Here is an 18046-nt window from a genome sequence, read left to right on the forward strand (position 1 = left end):
GCCGTCATCAATTCCAGAGTCCTGCAAGGTTGGGGATTTTTTCCCAAAACATGAGGGTTTTTTTTCCTTATAGAGAAAAATAATCAGATGGCTGTAAACCAAGTGTTCCAGGCCTGAATTTGAAAGTTAAACTGCCGCAAAGCATGAGCATTTATAGGCAAACCTTATGCCATGAAGTACACTGTGGCTGGACACCAAATCCCTTCCTTGGTCTCTAGCAGAGGTAACAGCAGCCTTGAGGCTCCACTGTGACCCCTGTTAGAGTAGAATTTGCAGCTCAACTGAGTTAATTTAATCCAGTCCATCAGAATTTACTTTTCCCATAAAGCAAACCTACTTCTGCAAGCCTCCTATCTGGCCCTTTTAGGCATTGCTAGAATCTCACTTCAAACACTCAAAAAACAGGAAATATTCTTCACTGGCTGCTCTAGAGCAGCTCCTAATGTTGGATTTCCATCAGTCTTCCTCTCGTCCCATTTGGAAACAAAGGCGAGGAAATGCACAAGACATGTTGCGTGCACAAAGCCCTCTTTGTGTGGAGAAGCTGAATTAGTCCACAAAGTTGATGGCATAGTTCAGCTTCCAAGGAATAACAGTTTGTAAGCAATAACCATCCAGTTGGACGCTAAAACAAAGCAAATAGCACATCTAATATTTTGCTTCCAAGGTAAACCACCATTATGCAGTTGTCTTGGTTGCCTCATTCACACAAACACTCTAAAGAAAAGTCAAGCCTCTCATGTTCATGTCCTGGGAATGAAGCAGTAAACTGACCCTTTTCCAGCTTTTGCTTAGACTTCAGATGAAACCAGCCAGACCTAAAATGAGATGCTGGTGTACAAAACAGGAGCACAAAATCAAAATATTTGTTGCAAGACGGCAATGCCCTCCCTCAGCCCCAGCAGGCCAGCACACTACAGCCACTGTTGTGGAAAACACTGCTTTTCCACGCCAGCCAGTCTGTCCTACCCTTGCACAGGTCTGGGGGGAACACAGAAAAATGCAGACAGAAACTACATCACCCCGAGCAGTTTCATTCACATCAATATTACACTTGTTTGGGGCCTGAAAGGAATGCAAGTGTGAAAGGAGGCAAGGTGCCAGCTTTCTTTTTCCTCCTAGGTAGAAACTCTGATTTGTTATTACAGCTGTAGCACCAATCCCATAGTGTAATTTGCTTTATGCACATTGTGTGCAGCTCCCAGCTTGGAGGTAGAGGGACAGATAAGGGAAGCAAAGAGCTATTCGTCCTCAGAATGGCTCATTCAGCTTTTCAGACCACACAGAAAATGACCATTTTTTGTTTCACGTCCTTCTGCATCTGCCTGCCAGTTCTGCTGCCATGTCCAGCACAGGGTGATGGGTGCAGCTATTCCACAGTCCTGTCCCAGAAGCAGCACCATGAAACAAGGGAGCAAAGAAAGGCCTCTCCAGAGCAGCCCTCTCTGCTCTGAGAACAGTTCTCTGATCCTCTCACAGAAGCCATGATGTATATGAAAATTAGTAGTTAAAATGCAATTTAATTGCAATTATACAGCAGATATCAGTCCAGTTAGGCGAGCGAGAAAAGTGAAGAACAATGAATTTCCGTGACTTCTGTTAATAAAAAAATAATTGCAGACAATCCCACAACATTTCTTATGAGATAAACTATAGGATACACAGGAAAAAGGGCAAACAGTGCAGGATTACTAGAAGGGCAATTTTTCCATCAGGTGATTTGGATCATTGGCTCCAAATGGAGCTTGTACACCACATCATTAAAGTCAGTGCTATTTATTCCTCTGAGCTGTCATCTGCACTCAGTTAAGACAGAGAAACTTAGTGAAGGGTTAAGTCTTGGTGTAAGATTTCAAAATGCAGGGTTCTTCTTAAAGAGAGGTCCCTTTGCAGAGAACTGACTTTCACAAGCTGCACTTTCTAGGCAGAAGTCTGCCTCAAGTTTGCCTTGGAGCGTGCCTGTGTCTGCAAAAGTGATAATCCTGCACATTTAAAGAGATGAGTACCAGATCTTTCTCTGCACTGAATATATTCTACTGACCCCACATGGGCTTATTTTGTCCATCTGTTAAAATTGGCTGCTGTCAAAAAAACACCATCTTTGTCAAGGATAGTTTTACAAAGAAACCAAACCAAACCAATTTAAAAAAAGAAGCCCACACATATTTAAGGAAAAACACATTTAACCAAAACAATCCAATAAGTGAAATACAATGTATTTGACATCTAATTGGTATATTCAAGAATTTGTGATAACAACCTCACAAAGAAGGCAAAAAGGCAGCAGGGTAATCAGCAAAATTCTATCATATACCAAGTAAATGTGCATTTATTTCAGGAATGCTGTTGATAAGATAAAGGGCAAAGATGTTAAAACATGCCGTCTTGTAATTGCTGTAGTTAGAGAGCATTTCTCTATGATTCCTCATTTCTTATTTTTAAAAAATCAAGTACTGGGCAAAATTCATATTGCAAATAGCAGTAAGTTACTCTAGGAGCGATGACTCCTCAATTTGTCTCTCCAGTTTGAAATAGATTAAAATTCTCTGTGATTAAATATGCACTTAACACGCTTATTAATTGTTGGGATAAAATGTGGAAAACAAAGAAAGAGCTTAATAAAGGGCTTGGTTGATATGTGAATCCAGAAACACTTGACAGTTTGTTCTGTTTCTGCAAGCTTTTCAAACCACGTTACAAAAAAAAAATTAAAATATGGGGGCTTTCCTGGGGTTTCTTGATCTCATTCACTTCTAGCACATGGCTGAAACACTCCGACTCCTTCCAAGTATCAAAGAGAGAAGGACTCAAGCCTTGCAAAGAATCTTCTTCTAAAAAGTAAGAAAAGTAATTCTGAAGTTAACGAAATGTATTTAATCCATGCAGTCTCTACAATTTACTCCTGTTTTTGAAAGCACCACAGCTTCCATATTTAACAGGAGGACAGATCCCACCACACTCTTACAGGGTTTTTATTAAGATGACTGGAAGCCCCTCAGTTTCCCAGCCAAAACCCTGAAAACAAGGAAATTAAGAGGGAAAACTCATCTGCTGGACAAACAAATGACATAGCCACCAACACCAGGCAGGGAAAATTCAGTTCTGTGTGTGTTAAACAGCCACGTGCATTGTTTTTATATCTGGAGCACACCCTGAGTAACTCAGCAATATTTTGCAGGCAAAGCCCAGGGCTTAGGCCAGCAGATGAAGAAAAACTGGTTCTGCAGTACCAGGGGGTGGGGTGGAGAACGTGACAGTGTTTAGGCTGCAGACAATAATGTAATGTGTGTTATTGCTGGCTCCTGTTCCAAACCAAGCCTCAGGCTGATGGAGCAGCCTCAGCGGTCACTGCACTCCAAGAATCCCCAGGATTTTCCTCTTACATGTGTTTGTTTTGCTTGGTCAAAAAAGATACCTGATGAAAGTCAGGCTTTTTCCATCTCTTTACAAAACATGGGGGCAGATGAAGAAGTCAGATTTTTCTCTTGAGGACAAAAGCTGATTCACCTGCAATACTTGAGGAAAAAGTTTAAGTTCTACAAGAATCAGCTCTACCAATCTTATCAGCTGATTTTACAGCAAATTTAATTGCTTTGATTCACTTTCTCTCCTCAGGAGATATCTGGGTGAGCTGGGCACACTGGTAGATGTGAATGTCATGAATCACACAACTTAAAAGCAAGGTAGGAGGAAGGGCAGGCTAGAACCAAAGCCACACACAACCTCTCTTCTCTGGGGTAGTGGTGCTGAGTTGATGGTTGGGCTTAATGATCTCAAAATTATTCTTACCCAGCCTTAATTATTCTGTGATAATTGCTGTCCCATCCAGAATTTGGTGCTCATGAGCTTTACCTTGTGGTCAGGCACTCAGACTCTACACCCTTCACAGTCAACCAAAGCCAGGCTTAGAAAAGGCAGAGGGATATTGATTATATGAAAAGATAATCATTCCCATAGGAGGAAATGCTTAATTCTCACAATTAAAAAAAACCAAAAAACTAACAAACAAGTAAAAAAAAAACAACAAAAAAAGAAAAACCCCAAACCAAAAAACCCCACCAAAAAAAAACCCAGCATAACAAAAAAAAAAAAAAACCAAACCCCAACAAAACAAAAAAAAACCCCAAACTAAAAAAAAATTTAAAAAACCCCAAAAAACAAAAACAAAGCCAAGACAAAAACTTTTCAGTGCCTTTCATTTTAGTTCCTCTGTGATAGTTTTGTTTGAGGAGAAGAAACACTATCTCCCACTAAGAATTTGGGAACTCGTTTTTTTTTTGTTTTGTTTTTTTTGGGTTTTTTTTGGTTTTTTTTTTTTAGCATAATGTGCCTGTGGTGAACTCCAGACCTATTCATTTATTCATTTGTTTCTGAGAGTTGGAACCCACCAAGTTCACCAAGCAGAGATGTCCTTTGGGAGTGTTAAAGCTCCTGGGTTCTGTGAATACAGCTGGGTAGAGACGAAACCCTGGGTCAGAGACAAAAGCTGGCTAAGAGTGACAAAATGCCATCTTTTCTCATGTTTTATAGAGCATTCCAAGGGCATTTTCCCACCTGCACCTGTAACCTCTGGTTACTGCTCCTCACCTGGACACAGCCAGCAGTAAAAACCCAGGCAGTCATGACACACTGCCATCACAACTTTCTTTTCCTCAAAAACATGGAATCTGTTGAAAGCTTCATTCCCAGGACACAGTCAAGTGTGCAAAGAAGCAGGAATACCATGACCACCTTGAGGACTAAAACATTTACCCTGGTGCCTTCAGGACCAAGAACTTCCTCATCCCCCTTTCTCTGCTGCTCAGGGCTTGGTGCTCCGGCACACCAGGGTAATAAAGAGGTGTCCTTAACAAAGTCACTAATTACCAAAACCACTCTGCAGGGCTGGAAAAACACGAACATCTAAGCAGCTTGGTTCAACTTTAAAGCAGGAGGCTGGACAAGATGAAGAAGTCTTTTTCTCTTGCATGTCAGAACAAGTCAGTTGATTCATTTTGATGCACAGCAGCAATGATTTCACTAAACTTTCCTGAATGTCTTGAGTCTATTTTGTGCACACCCATTGGCTGAACAGGAATCCTCTTGAGAACTTAACACTGCATGAGGGGTTAAGGCTGGATTAGTGTCCAGTATAATGAAAAAGATCATAATTCTACCACAGGCCCTGAACTAGAGAAAAAAACTGATTTTTTTCACCGTATCCCAGTTTTGAAACCTAATCTAATTGCTCCAGAATCAGAACAGACCCCAGAGAAGATCTTTAGCTGCCCAAAACACAGAAGAAACTTCTCACCTGAGGCCACATTTCAGACTATGATTCCTTTAATTACGAGTATCATTCTCACAGAAATTTCCATGACAACAGCAAAACCGCATGAGAGTAGGTGGAAAGTATTCAAAGGACATCTGGTTTTGGTTTTTATCCTTTTTCCCTGCTCTCACTGTTGGGGGGAGGTGGTGCATGGAAGGAGGGCTGTACAATCTTCCCCACAGACACCCCAAAAATAACTCTGTCAGCGTGAGGGCCCCATCTGCACATGAGGGAGGCTTGTCAGGCATACATGGGCTCTGATGGGTTCTGGCCAGGAGACAATCCTGATGGGCTGGTTTGTGCCTTGGCTCAGCACAAACTCGCTCCACCAGCGGGCTTTGGTGGTGGTTCTATCTCCATCTCTGACACCACAGCGCTGCGAAGATAACCACGCACTGCTTGTCTGAAGAATTAATTCACACTCTTCCTCACCCACCACCATCTCCATCCAAGGGATCACACCACAGGAGACACCCCTTCGGCTGGTGGTGCTAAAGGATGAGCACCCAAACTTTTGCAGCTCAATCATTTGAAAATCTTTACTCATAAATCACTTCCTGCTGTTAAAAGTATCCTAAATGTTTCTGTTAGTGCTTGGTACGCTGAAATAAGTGATGAAATATGAGGAATGTAAAATAGTTTGTAATAAAACACCATGCCTAGTACCTTTTTAATGATACTTTGACTCCAGGTTGTCATTTTTATCTCCAGGAGCTCAGAAATTTTCAATCCTTCCCACAGTTATTCTTCTGACTGTCACAGCAAAACTCATACTATTTAAATTAGAATTGTGCAGTCTTTAATCTCTCTGGCTTTCCTCAGAACAAGGAAATGGCAAGAGTTAGCCTAGATAACTGGTTTCAATTTAAGCTAATAGTTTGTGATTTAAGGAGAAATCCATGTCTCTGGCTAACTTCCTGATTCCACACGGCCAAAAAGGAATAAAATCGAGATGGAGTTGCTGCTACAAATCCTCAGTGCAAATACCCAAATTAGTACTGCAAATTCAATGCACATTTATTTTAAAATGTATTGCAAGAATTCCCACCACCATTTATGGCGTTCTGGGGTGACAGACCAACAGCAGCCAACAGACCAATAAGTGTTCAATGACTTCCATGGTGAGACCCTTGTTATAGCCCAAATTTTGATATCCTTAGTCAGGCTTGTGCCATGAATAGTCACCCCACTGACACACACACCCTCCAAATAAGGACCTCTTTAGTGCAAGCAAGTCTAATAGATTTGGCATTGAATCATGGCAGGGTACACAGACATGAGCTTTAAAATTCACATGGAAAAAGTTGTATTGAAGCACACCCTAAGTGCCATAGATTCATTTTGCTATGAATTAAGCTAAAGGTCTCACCTCACAGGATCAACCTTTGGAGAAAAGGGCCATCAGAAATCTGGCACAACTTTAGCTCTTGATCTGCAAGTTTCCTACCAACACAGCAATCTAGTTTAATTCAACTTTCCAAGAATTCCGCTGACATTCTAAATTTCCATCTTCTCTGGGTGAGTTGTTCTGAAGTATAAACTCACAGATGCTGTGTATCTTCTAACAAGCTCCTCCTCACTCCAAATTAACCTCTGTCCTGTCAGAAACTGCTGCTGTTAAGCGGACAAAGCCACCTTGGCTCCTCAGCCCCACCTGGAATAGGGAGTCTGGTTCAGAGGCTCAAGTTTCTGTGAGGGCACTGAGGGATGGTTTATCCTGCAGTACACCACGATGTGACACTGTGTCTTTTCCTCAGAGTGTGCCTGCTTCTCCTCGTCCAAACAGAGTAATTTAACTCCTCAGCAGAACCTACCTGCACTGTTTTGCACCCTGTACCCATAAACTCCTCCTGGAGGTCGTAAAAGTTGTTGTCACACTCCTGATCATTTTAAAAATTCTGAGAGAATGATAAAATAAAAAAATCTCTCTCACATGCACAGAAAAACCAACAAACAAGACAACCAACCAACAAAAATTACCCAAACCTAAATAAAACAAACAAAACAAACAAAGAAACCCAAACCAAGCAAAAAAAAAAAAAAAAAAAACAAAAAACAACAGAAGGGAAAAGTTGGGGAGTGTGTTTGGCTAACTATTATAACAATCTGACATTAAACTTGTTCAATATAATGTATGCAATATAATGAAGCAAATCTCTACAATATTGTGGTCTAGCTTAGTATTTGTTAAAATCTGCATGTTTCATATGCAAGCAGATCATCTCACCACAATCCAGCTGTCAGGCCACAGCAGAGGGACAGAAGTGTAGATGCATCCAGAGAGGGAAACCAGCTCATAAATCTTGGCAAATTAAATTTTATAACAAAGAACCAATTAATGTCCATGAGAAACTGTGTGCATTTTCATCCATGAGGACTGCACAGTCACTGTGACCTCTTTCAGCCACACACCAGTCTGGTTCCAGGTTGTTCCAAGCTGAGACCATCAGCCTCAGTGGAAAATGCTCCAGTTTTGACTTAAGTTTTATTTTTGAAAGTTTAGTGATAAATTTTGACCCTGAGAAACTGCTGGCTCACATGCACCCAGGACAATCTGCTCTGTATTAGTTATACTTCTCTGTTCTTGAAGAGGGAAAAGAGCAAGAGATTGTTCTTCACCCAAGAATTATACGGATTAGGTTTTTGACTAAGCCTTCTTTTTTTGAGCTAGGAAAGACCCAAACTGAATTTAAAAGCATTGATTTAGAGGAGATTCAGAATCCAATCCCATCAAGGACTGATGGAGGATGAAATGTCATGACTTGTAGATGCTCACGGGTGCCACTCACTGACAGGTGTAAACAGGACATAACTAAAATTAAGAAAATGAAAAGCACTAACAAAATTCTATCACTTAATTTTCAAGGTCAAGTTAAAAATTCTCAAGCATATATGTTTTCTGGAGGCTTTGCAATACCTGTGTTGCATGTACTGCATAAATCTCCAAGTGGTCTAGGACAGATCCTCAGCTATTAAAAATAAAACACCTACTGATTTCAATAACTAAAATCTCTCTAAGTCCCCAGCAGGAGAAAAATTTGCATATTTGCAAAATTTGCATATTCTAATCTATATCTTATCTCAGACAAATTACAAACATTGAGCCCTTGCATTTTGCATTTGCTTTTTAAAAATATATGCACACCTACAAAGGCAGGCTTGCTCAGAGCCAAGGCTGATTTATTTTTCTGTTGACTTTAAGAGCACCAAATTAAATGTGTAATGGCCAAGGACCATCCCTGAGGATGTTTAGTTGGGAATTAACAGACTTTTTTAGACAGGCACTTAGGAACTGGCATGGAATAAAAACCTGCCAGACAGCATTGTGACACACTCAGGCCACTGGAGTAAGTGGAAAATATACTTTAGTATGCAAAGTATCTCTGTAATAATTTTACTAAACTAGGCCCAGAAACTGCAAAGCTTTTTCACATTTTTTTTATTTCTGAACCTGAGATGACCCATTATTAAAAAGATACTATTAAACATAGATGGCAATTCAATATCTGTCTAATTTTATGCCACGGACATATAAAAAGACTTAATTACATACTTTATGAACTGCAATACAGTTAGCACATATACTACATCTATCTTTGTATATACTTATATATAGCATACACAGTTTCTCAAACATTAAAGGCATTTCTTTGAAAATACTTTTATATAACATTGAAAAAATAAGACACTTCAACAGCAGCTTTTGTGAGATCTACTGCACTAACCATAGGCAGCATGAACCCTGACTGCCTCTCTGTAGACTCCACACAGGCCTTTAATTAGGACCTGCAAGACCACAAACTGTAGGTTCCCTCCATTTGGCAGCTCCCTTCAGATCCAGAGCAGCCAAAACTTATTTTAAAAGGAATTTTCTCCTCTCTGCTCTTCCACATGAGGCTCCCCAGTCACTTTTTAAGCCTTGCAGTGCACTTCCAGGCTTTGCAGACCCATCTCACCTTCCATGTGCTCCACGTAGCAATAAACATCGTAAGTCTCGTTAGGGAAGCGGCGCCCATAGGTCCTGACTCCTTTCTTTCCCATCTTATCTCCAAAGCAGCCAACTCTTGGATGTCTAATTGGATACCTGGAAATGCAGAAAATTTATCATTACGATGCCTTAGGATTTTAGGTTTTATATTTTTCAAATCCTGTACTGCTTTAGGGTATAACTCTGAGCTCCATACAGACTGTTAGGTCCTGTTTTCACAATTTGGTCAGACAAAATCTCTCTGGGCCTGAAGCTCAAGGACACCCTACAGCCTCAGGCCCTGAAAGTATGAACAAAAGTGATTTGAAGTGCAGCAAACTGGGGTAAATGACTTCATTACGTGAAACTGGAATTGGAGGATTAACCCCTGAAATGTAAATGGACCAAACCTTTAATTGTGTGAAAAACTTGTGACCATTGTCCATCTTGGGTGCAGCCTCTGGGAGGCTTCTGACTGCCCAAGCTGTACCTATTGCAGGCCTGTAATAAACACCCACTTTATTCTCTTAATCTTGTCCAGCCTCTGCTCCAGGCAGCCCCTCCAAGGCACAAATGATGGCAAAACAACAGTTCAGGTCTGCACAGGCCAGGCACACAAATTTTGGGTAAAAACATGAAGGGGCATTTTGAAAGCCTCACCTGACAGTCTGGTCAGACACCCATCCAGCATCACACTGCTCAAAGCCATCCTCATAGGCAGCTTTCAGCTGCTCTGGGCTGGCCATGACGGCGCCGTTGTCGCGGCAGGTCTGGTGGGCCTGGGTGAAATTCAGGGTGTACCTGCTGGTGGCAGCCCGGTAGTGAAACACAACACCTGGAAGGCAAAAAAAAAAAACCAAAAACCCATCAGTGGCACATTTGGCATTGTTTCCACAGCCATCACCACTCTGTAACTCAAAAACCCCATCAGAGGCACATTTTGGGTGGTTTCCGCAGCCATCACCACTCTATAACCTCACCTAGGTGTTGTCACAATGCTGAAAACAGGTGGGTAGAATGAAAAATAGTACAAAAATTTGAGATATCACGGTATAAATGATGTTCCCCCTCTAGTGGCTGCTACCAGTAATGACAAAATACCCCAAAAATGCGCTTTTTTGAAGCAGATTTGCTAATCAATGATGGGCCTGATGCCCATTTTTACACATCAAAGATCCCTACAATATATAATTTATCACTATATGGATTTTGGTCATTTTTCTATAGCCATATTTTCCTGCACACACCACAAATGGTACAGACAAAACAAAGCATGATTTTATTTGGGGGTTTTCTGGTTCTGAAAAGGACCTTGACAATTTCAGCAGCTTCTGGAGCACGTCAGACCTTTGGAGAGGGAGGCCTGGTGTGAGGATGGTTTTCTTTAAAGCAGGATCTGTCTAGAAGCCACATTCTGTTTTCTACACACATGCAATTCCCACTGAATCTGACAACAGCTAGAACAAACCATAAAGGGCACTGAAGTGGCAGAAAACAGCCACCCCACTTTACAAAATCATTTCCCCCTATTACCACTGTCTTTTACAGTTTAGCATCAAAGGCATGTCCCCTGCAATACCTAATTGCACTCTAAAATCCTCAAAAGTGTTTCAACACCATAAAACAACCAGAGAATGGAAAGAAAACAAAACAAAACAAGCCCCTAAACCATTGAATGATCCTTTTCTCTGATGGTTCTACTGGAGTACTTCATGATGAGGAAACATCATACTGTAATATAGTTTGGGAAAATAGTAATATTGTAGCAGTAACTAATTTTACAACAAGTCTTTGCTATTAGAGCATTGTTGAAAGATACAGAAAGTCTGCTAGTTCACAAGCAAATAGAAATACAGGTCACTTGGCAAATTGTTGATGGAAGAATTTCCAACTTATTTAGAAATCTTTTTCTCATGCAGACAAACTCAGTAAAGTCTTGCCAGCCATCACAAATCTGCATATGGCCAAGAAGCCGAGTACACATTTTTCTTCTTGTCATGATTCACTAAGAAATTAATGCAGAAGATATTATCTGAAAACTACTCAGCCATCAGACATCATTTTTTTATCAAAGCCACTCACAGAGAAACAGGAAATAAAAGGGGAAAAACTGGGAATCCCCATATTTCATCATTTAATAGGGAGTCACACACCAGCTGCAGCCACTAACTGGAAGCTTGCAGACCACCAGCATCCCTATAAAATGCCTTTCAGAACTGACAAAACCCATCACAAACAGCTTCTTCCAAGCAACAGTGTAATTTCAGCTTCAAATGGATCCAAGCGTTGTTTGGCAACAGTGACAAGTGAAGAATACACCCCAGAAAATTATGGCTGTGTTTGTATCATTACATTAAACTTTCCAGGTGCCTGAAATTCAATCATTAAGGGTGTTAAATTGTTAGCTTATTTCACTGCATTATTTGGCTCAGGCCCCACAACACTGTTCCAAACAATTTCTGGGCAGATTTCAAGAACAAGCAGAGAACAGGGACAGCTTCCAAAGGGCATCTTCATCCTGTGCTGGGAGCCAAAGGAGTGCTTCAGTGGGGATGGGGGACACCCTGCTCCCCACAGCCTCACATCCCAGAACACAGAGTTAGCCAACATCAGCATCTAAACCCTAAAATCACAAAAAATGTTATCCGGTGAATTGTATTTTTTTAACATATGGTATGCATAAAAAGATTTATTTTAATATATTCGGAATTTAGTAGCAGTGGTTGAAACTGAGAGCAGAAAACCTGCTGGTGTAAATGAGGATTGCTACATTAGTAGCACAGCAGTAAATAAAAACAGGATTTCAGGTGGTCTGCTTGTTGTTCTGGATCTAGAATTTAAAAATGGACAACTTTTAAAGAGCTCTCAACAGAAGCAGATAAAATATTTACCCTGTTTCACAACTGTGAACCCATAATAATAGTCACAAGCTGTGCATCTGGCTATTCTATTTGGGGTTTTTTTTAACATATACAAACATTTTAAAACTTTCTTTTTTATAAGAGTGGTGGTTCTGTAATAAAGCATATTTGATGCTGAGTCAGAAATGTCCAATTACATGAAGCAATTTGTTAATTCAGTTTGTTGTTTTAATCCTAATTAAAATGTATTTTGTGTGAATTTGGATTAATTGTCTGGTTTTTATATTTTTTTTCCAAGTTTGCTGAAGTCATAGTCTATGACTTCAAACTGGGCACCAGAGTTTCTGCTTCTCAGTACAGCCAACAAAAGGTTTGTTACCTTAGAGGGGATGGGAACATGTTCCTCTAAAGCTGTTTTTTTTAAAGCTTCCTGCTGCTTAAACATATGAGTGTATTTTCCACAACTAACTATTTCACCTCTCATTCCTTCCCTTTTTTTTTTCCGTGTTGGAAGCACCACTGCCCTTCCTACCCTGGCACAGCCGTGTGGCACCTGAACAAGGCAGGACTAAAGAGTTAAAATCCCAGCCAATTTAAAGTGGATTTCGGATTTCGCCGAGGCAAGGAAGAGCCTTTGGTCATTTGTAAATCCTGGAAAGGAACTCGGGGAATGCTTTGTTCTCCTCGCCCTGATCCACAAGGTAAACTTCACCTATTCTCAGAGCTGGAGGCTCCTCCATTTCCAGCGAGGAGCTAATGGACATGAAAGAGCCTGCGAGATGAATGGGAAGGAGGACTCACTATGCATAAGCCTGTGCAACAGCTGCAATAATTAGAAGACCCCTGGGGCTAAGAAGATTAAAGTGCAGGACTTTCATTGTTTCAGTTAGACAGAGAGAGGGGGAAAACCCATTGTCCCGGTCTCTGCACTTTAAAACATTTGTAAAGGATTTTTTTCCTCCCCCCTTTGTCTATTTCCTCCCCGAAAGAAAAGGCAAGAAAGGAGTTGTCCTTGGAACAAATAAAGCAACTGGAAAACAGACTACAGCGGTATAACGTTGTCACTGAACATCTGGCAAACAAAGTCAGTGTAATTACAGGAAGGAGTAGCAGCAAGAAAGAGCACTCATAGGAAAGCAATTTGTAGCATGCAAAATTCACTTCTGTCAGAGCAAGGGTGAACGTGTTTTCATCGTTTATCTCATGTCTTAGAGCAGAAAATAAAAATGTGAAGCATTTCATTTTTAACGAGCAAGGGTTTCCACGGGTAAGAGCCTGGATCCGTGGTTACACCCCTTTGGGTTGCTGCTTTATTGTGTATCATGCATCAAAACCCTGTGGAACTGCAGGGGAAGCTAGTTTATTAGCTCCTGGTATGGCTAATAAATTATAGTTCACTTTCACTAGTGAGCTCACGCTGCTGCCTCATGCAGTGTTGGATGTGGCAGCATAAACCCTGAACCTCAGAATCTGCCTCACACAGCAAATACCTAAAGGGGAAAGATTGTGATGGCATTGCTTGTTATCCTGTTAATTTTTGTCTTCAGACCTTGGACACTGTGGTGCAGACCCCTGCAATAACCTCCAGCCCAGTGCCAGAGCTACCACACAGTTCAGATCACAGTTCAGATCCTCCCTGGGCTTGATGTAGAAGATAATTTACATTACAAACACACCCCAAAAATATGGGTTACAAGGTTGAGCACTGTATGAAAGGAAGGAATAGGGCAGCATTTTCTATTCTCTGCATGAATAATTCGTTTGTGTCTCTCTCTCTCTAAGCTTTGCACCCATCTTCTGACGCCTGGCTCGGGCTTTGGCAACCTGAGAAGAGGAGGCTCGCCTTGCCAAAAGCCTCAGGGAACTCACGGTGGGGAGGGAAAGTGCCTTCCCCTGCCCTGCCAGGGCTCTCCAGGGACAGGCACCAGCTCACAGGTGCTCCCCTGTGCAGGATGTTTGTGCCCATCCTCACAGCACACAGGTGGAGGGGCACAGGGACGCCTCCAAACAGCTCCCCATAATGAGAGGAGGGATCAATGCTGAGCTTCACCTATGGTTTTATCCTTTATTTCTCTCCACCACAGCTCCTGCCTCCAGAACCACCCCAGCCTCTCCACCCAGAGGCTGCCATGTTCTCAAAATTTACAAGAGAAACACAGCAGCTTGGCCAGAACATTTCCTTCCCTCTTCCTGGCACGCCTTGCATGTAGACCCCGGGTCTTTACCACCCAGAAATAAATTTCCCTCTGCCATCCTTTGATGGTCCATACCAACTGTCTCTTCCCTTGCCAGGAAGATTCCTCAGGATCCATTAGGCAGGTGAGTAAAAAACGAGCTGAAAAATGCAGGAGCCCATGATCAACATCAAGAGGTGGTAAGGTTTCAAGACAGGTAAGTCTGAAAGATTAGGTAAAACCACCTCTTCAAATGCCGACTTAAGAGATAAAGAAGGGGATTTCTGCTGCAGAGAGAATAGATCAATTAGGTTGTCAGCACACAATCTCTGAGTGGCAGCGTTCCCACATCGGAAACAACTTTCTTTTATTATCATTACAACGTTTGCAGGAAAGACGCGTTTGCATAAAAATGAAAATGTGAATTACCATCTACTGCTGCCTCCCTAATGCTTGCTTCTTCCCATTAAAAAGAACAGTATCTTAAGCCTGGGATTGTCTTTAAAGGCTTTAAAAAGAAAATACACCAAAAAAAAAAAGGGGGGGGGGGGAAGAAGCCTTTCAGACTTGCAGCAGAATCAAGAAGAAACTGAGAAAATGAGGCCCATGAAAAGAGTGAATTCCCAAAATATCAGTTAGAAAAGAATAAAGTGCTCTCACTTTTGGCAGAAAAATATTCACTGAGGACCTATAACAAAAGAGTAAGTAAACTAGAAAGATCCCGTTTGCCACTTTGATCCCTTTAAATCCAATTATCTCCAAGGAGGAGAACAAAAAACCAGCTCAAATGAGTGGTTTGTTCAGACTTCTTAATATTGAATACATTGGGTCATAGATGTTCCTCTTAATTGCCCAATATCATAGCACAAAACAAGTATTTCACTAAATATTCAGAAATGTTCCAGAATGAAAAGTACTGTGCCATTTCATTTCTAGGTCAGATTTTTACAAGGCAGCTCAAATGTATTTTATAAAAGTGGACTTCATTACAACTAGAGAGAAGGAATGAGTATGGACACAGAGAGGTACAGCAATACTTTTTATAAAATCCTTCCTGGAATTCAACTCACACAAGGTAGCTTTGCCTAAAGGTTACAAGTTGAGTCTTAAAGAATGATCTATAAATCTCCCTAATTGGTAATCTGGGATATTTAATGCAGAGAGCTTACCTCACCCAGGAATATCCAAAAACTGAGAGGCCAAGAACTCCCAGTGTGAGACAGTTTGAATTCTGGGCTCAGTAACAGCAAGAAAGGTAAGAAGAAAATCACAAAACACCGTAGAGAGATGAAATTACAGAATCTTACAAAGAGTTGCTCCTGAGACAGAGGGAAAATTTTGGGAGGAACATGTACAGAAGGCAGAGAAGAAAACGTGGAAGTGAAAATGAGTATGAATGACTTGTTCTACATATCCAGGATTGCACTTGGATGATCCTAGTGTGTCCCTTCCAACTCAAAATATTCTAAGATTCTTCATTCCTCTCCTTGTGAGAAGCTGAAGCATCTAACACTGCCACGCTGTCAGATCCATTTTGAACATAACGTATCCCTGTCTGGGAGGTCAGTGTAATTATAGCAGCAACCAGGGTGTCAGGAAAGCATTTTCCATGATTAATGACAGGAAAGGGGGTATCCAGTGTGAGGAAAGTGCCCCTCCAGTGATCCTGCAGAGCTGCCTGCCCCAAGGACAGTCCTGCAGGCCTGAATAATGAGTAAGGCAGGCACCTGGCTGCCCCAAACTTCCTTCGTGGGCTAAAATAGTGTTTCCCTCCTCCCTCTTACACCCTCACCAAGTGCAAAACGCCAAACAGTAACCCTGATCTCAGGGGTGAAGTGTGGAGAGGGCACCTGGCCCCTGTGGATGGGTGTTCTCTGCTGGGTTTGGGCACAAGGCTCAGCACGTAACATGGAGATTTGCAATGCCAAAGGAAAACTAGATCGAGTAACCCAACGTGTCATCCTTCTCCTACACTTTGCTGTGACTTCCCAGATCCCCAGGGCTGTGCACACAGAGCCACCCCAGCCAGAACACAACTGTTCACACCCCTAGAATAAAATGGGCCAATTCAGGTATTTTGCTCTGATGAGACATTTAAACAGATACTCAGATCAAAATATTTGATCTCTCTTTGATGCACACACAGCCAAGCACTGCTCAGCAGACAAAAGATGCCATGTGAACTCACAGTGTCTTGATGATGTCTCTGAGACAGAATCATGAAATGGTTTTCGATGGAAGGGACCCTAAAGATTTCCAAATCCAGATCTATTTCCAAATATAAGCAGCTATTGATACCCCAGTAGCTGGCATTGTTAATTCCCACAACCAAGGCAAAGGAAGGCCAGAGAATTACATCAGTTTCCAAGATCTGTCACTGTTTGGAAAACTTTCACCTGTCAAAAAATGACCTAGCAGAAATATGCACTGCAGAGACAAAGGCAATGTGTGTGATGAAACAGGTCTTCCTTGTGAAGGATAACTAAGATTACCAGCTGTGGTTAAGTGGTGGCTTAAGCAGGAGTCCACCCATGGATAAGGAAAGACATTCGAAAACCAAATGGAAAAACCAAAGCCATATCTGTTCAGGAGAGAAAAACACAGGTCTCTGTGTGGGTAATTCCACGGGTGACAGGTCTCTGACAGCAACAGGGGAAGTGTTTAAGGTTGCTCTTTGATATCAGCTACTTTCATTGGAATAGGACTCTGGGACAGCCAGATCTTTTGTCTGAACAGTTTGTTGCTAATAACATATGAGTCTGACTTCAGAAGTTCATTTCAACAAATTAACTGGATATTTGCACACAAGTTATCAAATTTGTCTGTTGTGATAGCTAAACAGAAAAAAAAAAATAGGTTCACAGTTACAGCTTTTGTACAGTCTTGGGCTTGAGACCCAGCCAAAAGAAATAATTAGGCATTAGAAGTTCTACTTTCAATGACTAATATTCGCTGTTCAGCTTAACCTGGGAAAATCTGTATGCTACTGAGAAAATTATCCTTCCTCAGAAATCCCACTTTTCATTCACAGTACATTCCATCACTGGTAAAATACATTCATTTGATGCACAGTGTGTTCAATAGCAGTTTTGTATTCCCAGCGTACCTGAAGGAGAGAAATGGCAATTACAGTAATTTTATTCTAGTTATCTTTCCAAGCCATCTATTATGCTATAAAGGTTAATTTGAAAAACAAGCTGGCCAGCTGTCTTATCTTCCTGGCTTCATTGATGCTGCATTATGCTTTTTGTTTTAAAGTTTAAAATTAGGGAGTGTCTATAAAACAAATAGAGACCCTGAAAATACCAAGAAAAAAAGCCCTAAATTGGTTTAAAAATACCCAAAGAATCATAAAAAAAGAACCCCAAACCAGAAATTCATCATAATGGCAAAAGTGAAATTACACCTGCTTCAGTAGAACTCTTCCAAAAAGTTTTGGCCTACTTAATTTGAGCATAAAATGAGCAGAATAAAAAAACTGGTGATAATTTTACCAGAGCTTTAGCAGTCCCAGCTCCACCCAGGAGAGCTGACCAAAGCACAGTGCTGAACCAGACTACCCCTCAGCTCTGGAATTAGCTCAGTTAACATGGAAATACCTCCCTGCACCCCAGTCAGGACAGGATGGACAAAGGGGGAGAACAGTCTCATCAAATGGTGTCACTTTGGGGCGCAGGTTCAAAAAGAAATGGCAGAGATAATTTGTGTTCAGGACTAAAGTTCTTTTTTGGTT

At 41.3% G+C, this 18046-nt stretch overlaps 1 protein-coding gene across 1 annotated transcript in view; it reads right to left on the reverse strand.

Annotated features, from left to right (window-relative positions):
- Window positions 1-18046, reverse strand: part of VCAN (versican) — a gene marked incomplete at its 5' end in the record, with an annotated part of 89848 nt that overhangs the window by 64069 nt on the left and 7733 nt on the right. Inside the window, 2 exons of the mRNA XM_084224962.1 lie at window positions 9268-9395; window positions 9939-10113. Of these exons, the coding sequence (XP_084081088.1) occupies window positions 9268-9395; window positions 9939-10113 (303 nt within the window). The remainder of the gene's footprint in view (window positions 1-9267; window positions 9396-9938; window positions 10114-18046) is intronic.

The sequence above is a fragment of the Fringilla coelebs genome (assembly GCF_963513975.1).
Source record: "Fringilla coelebs genome assembly, chromosome: Z".
Taxonomy (NCBI): Eukaryota; Metazoa; Chordata; class Aves; order Passeriformes; family Fringillidae; genus Fringilla; species Fringilla coelebs.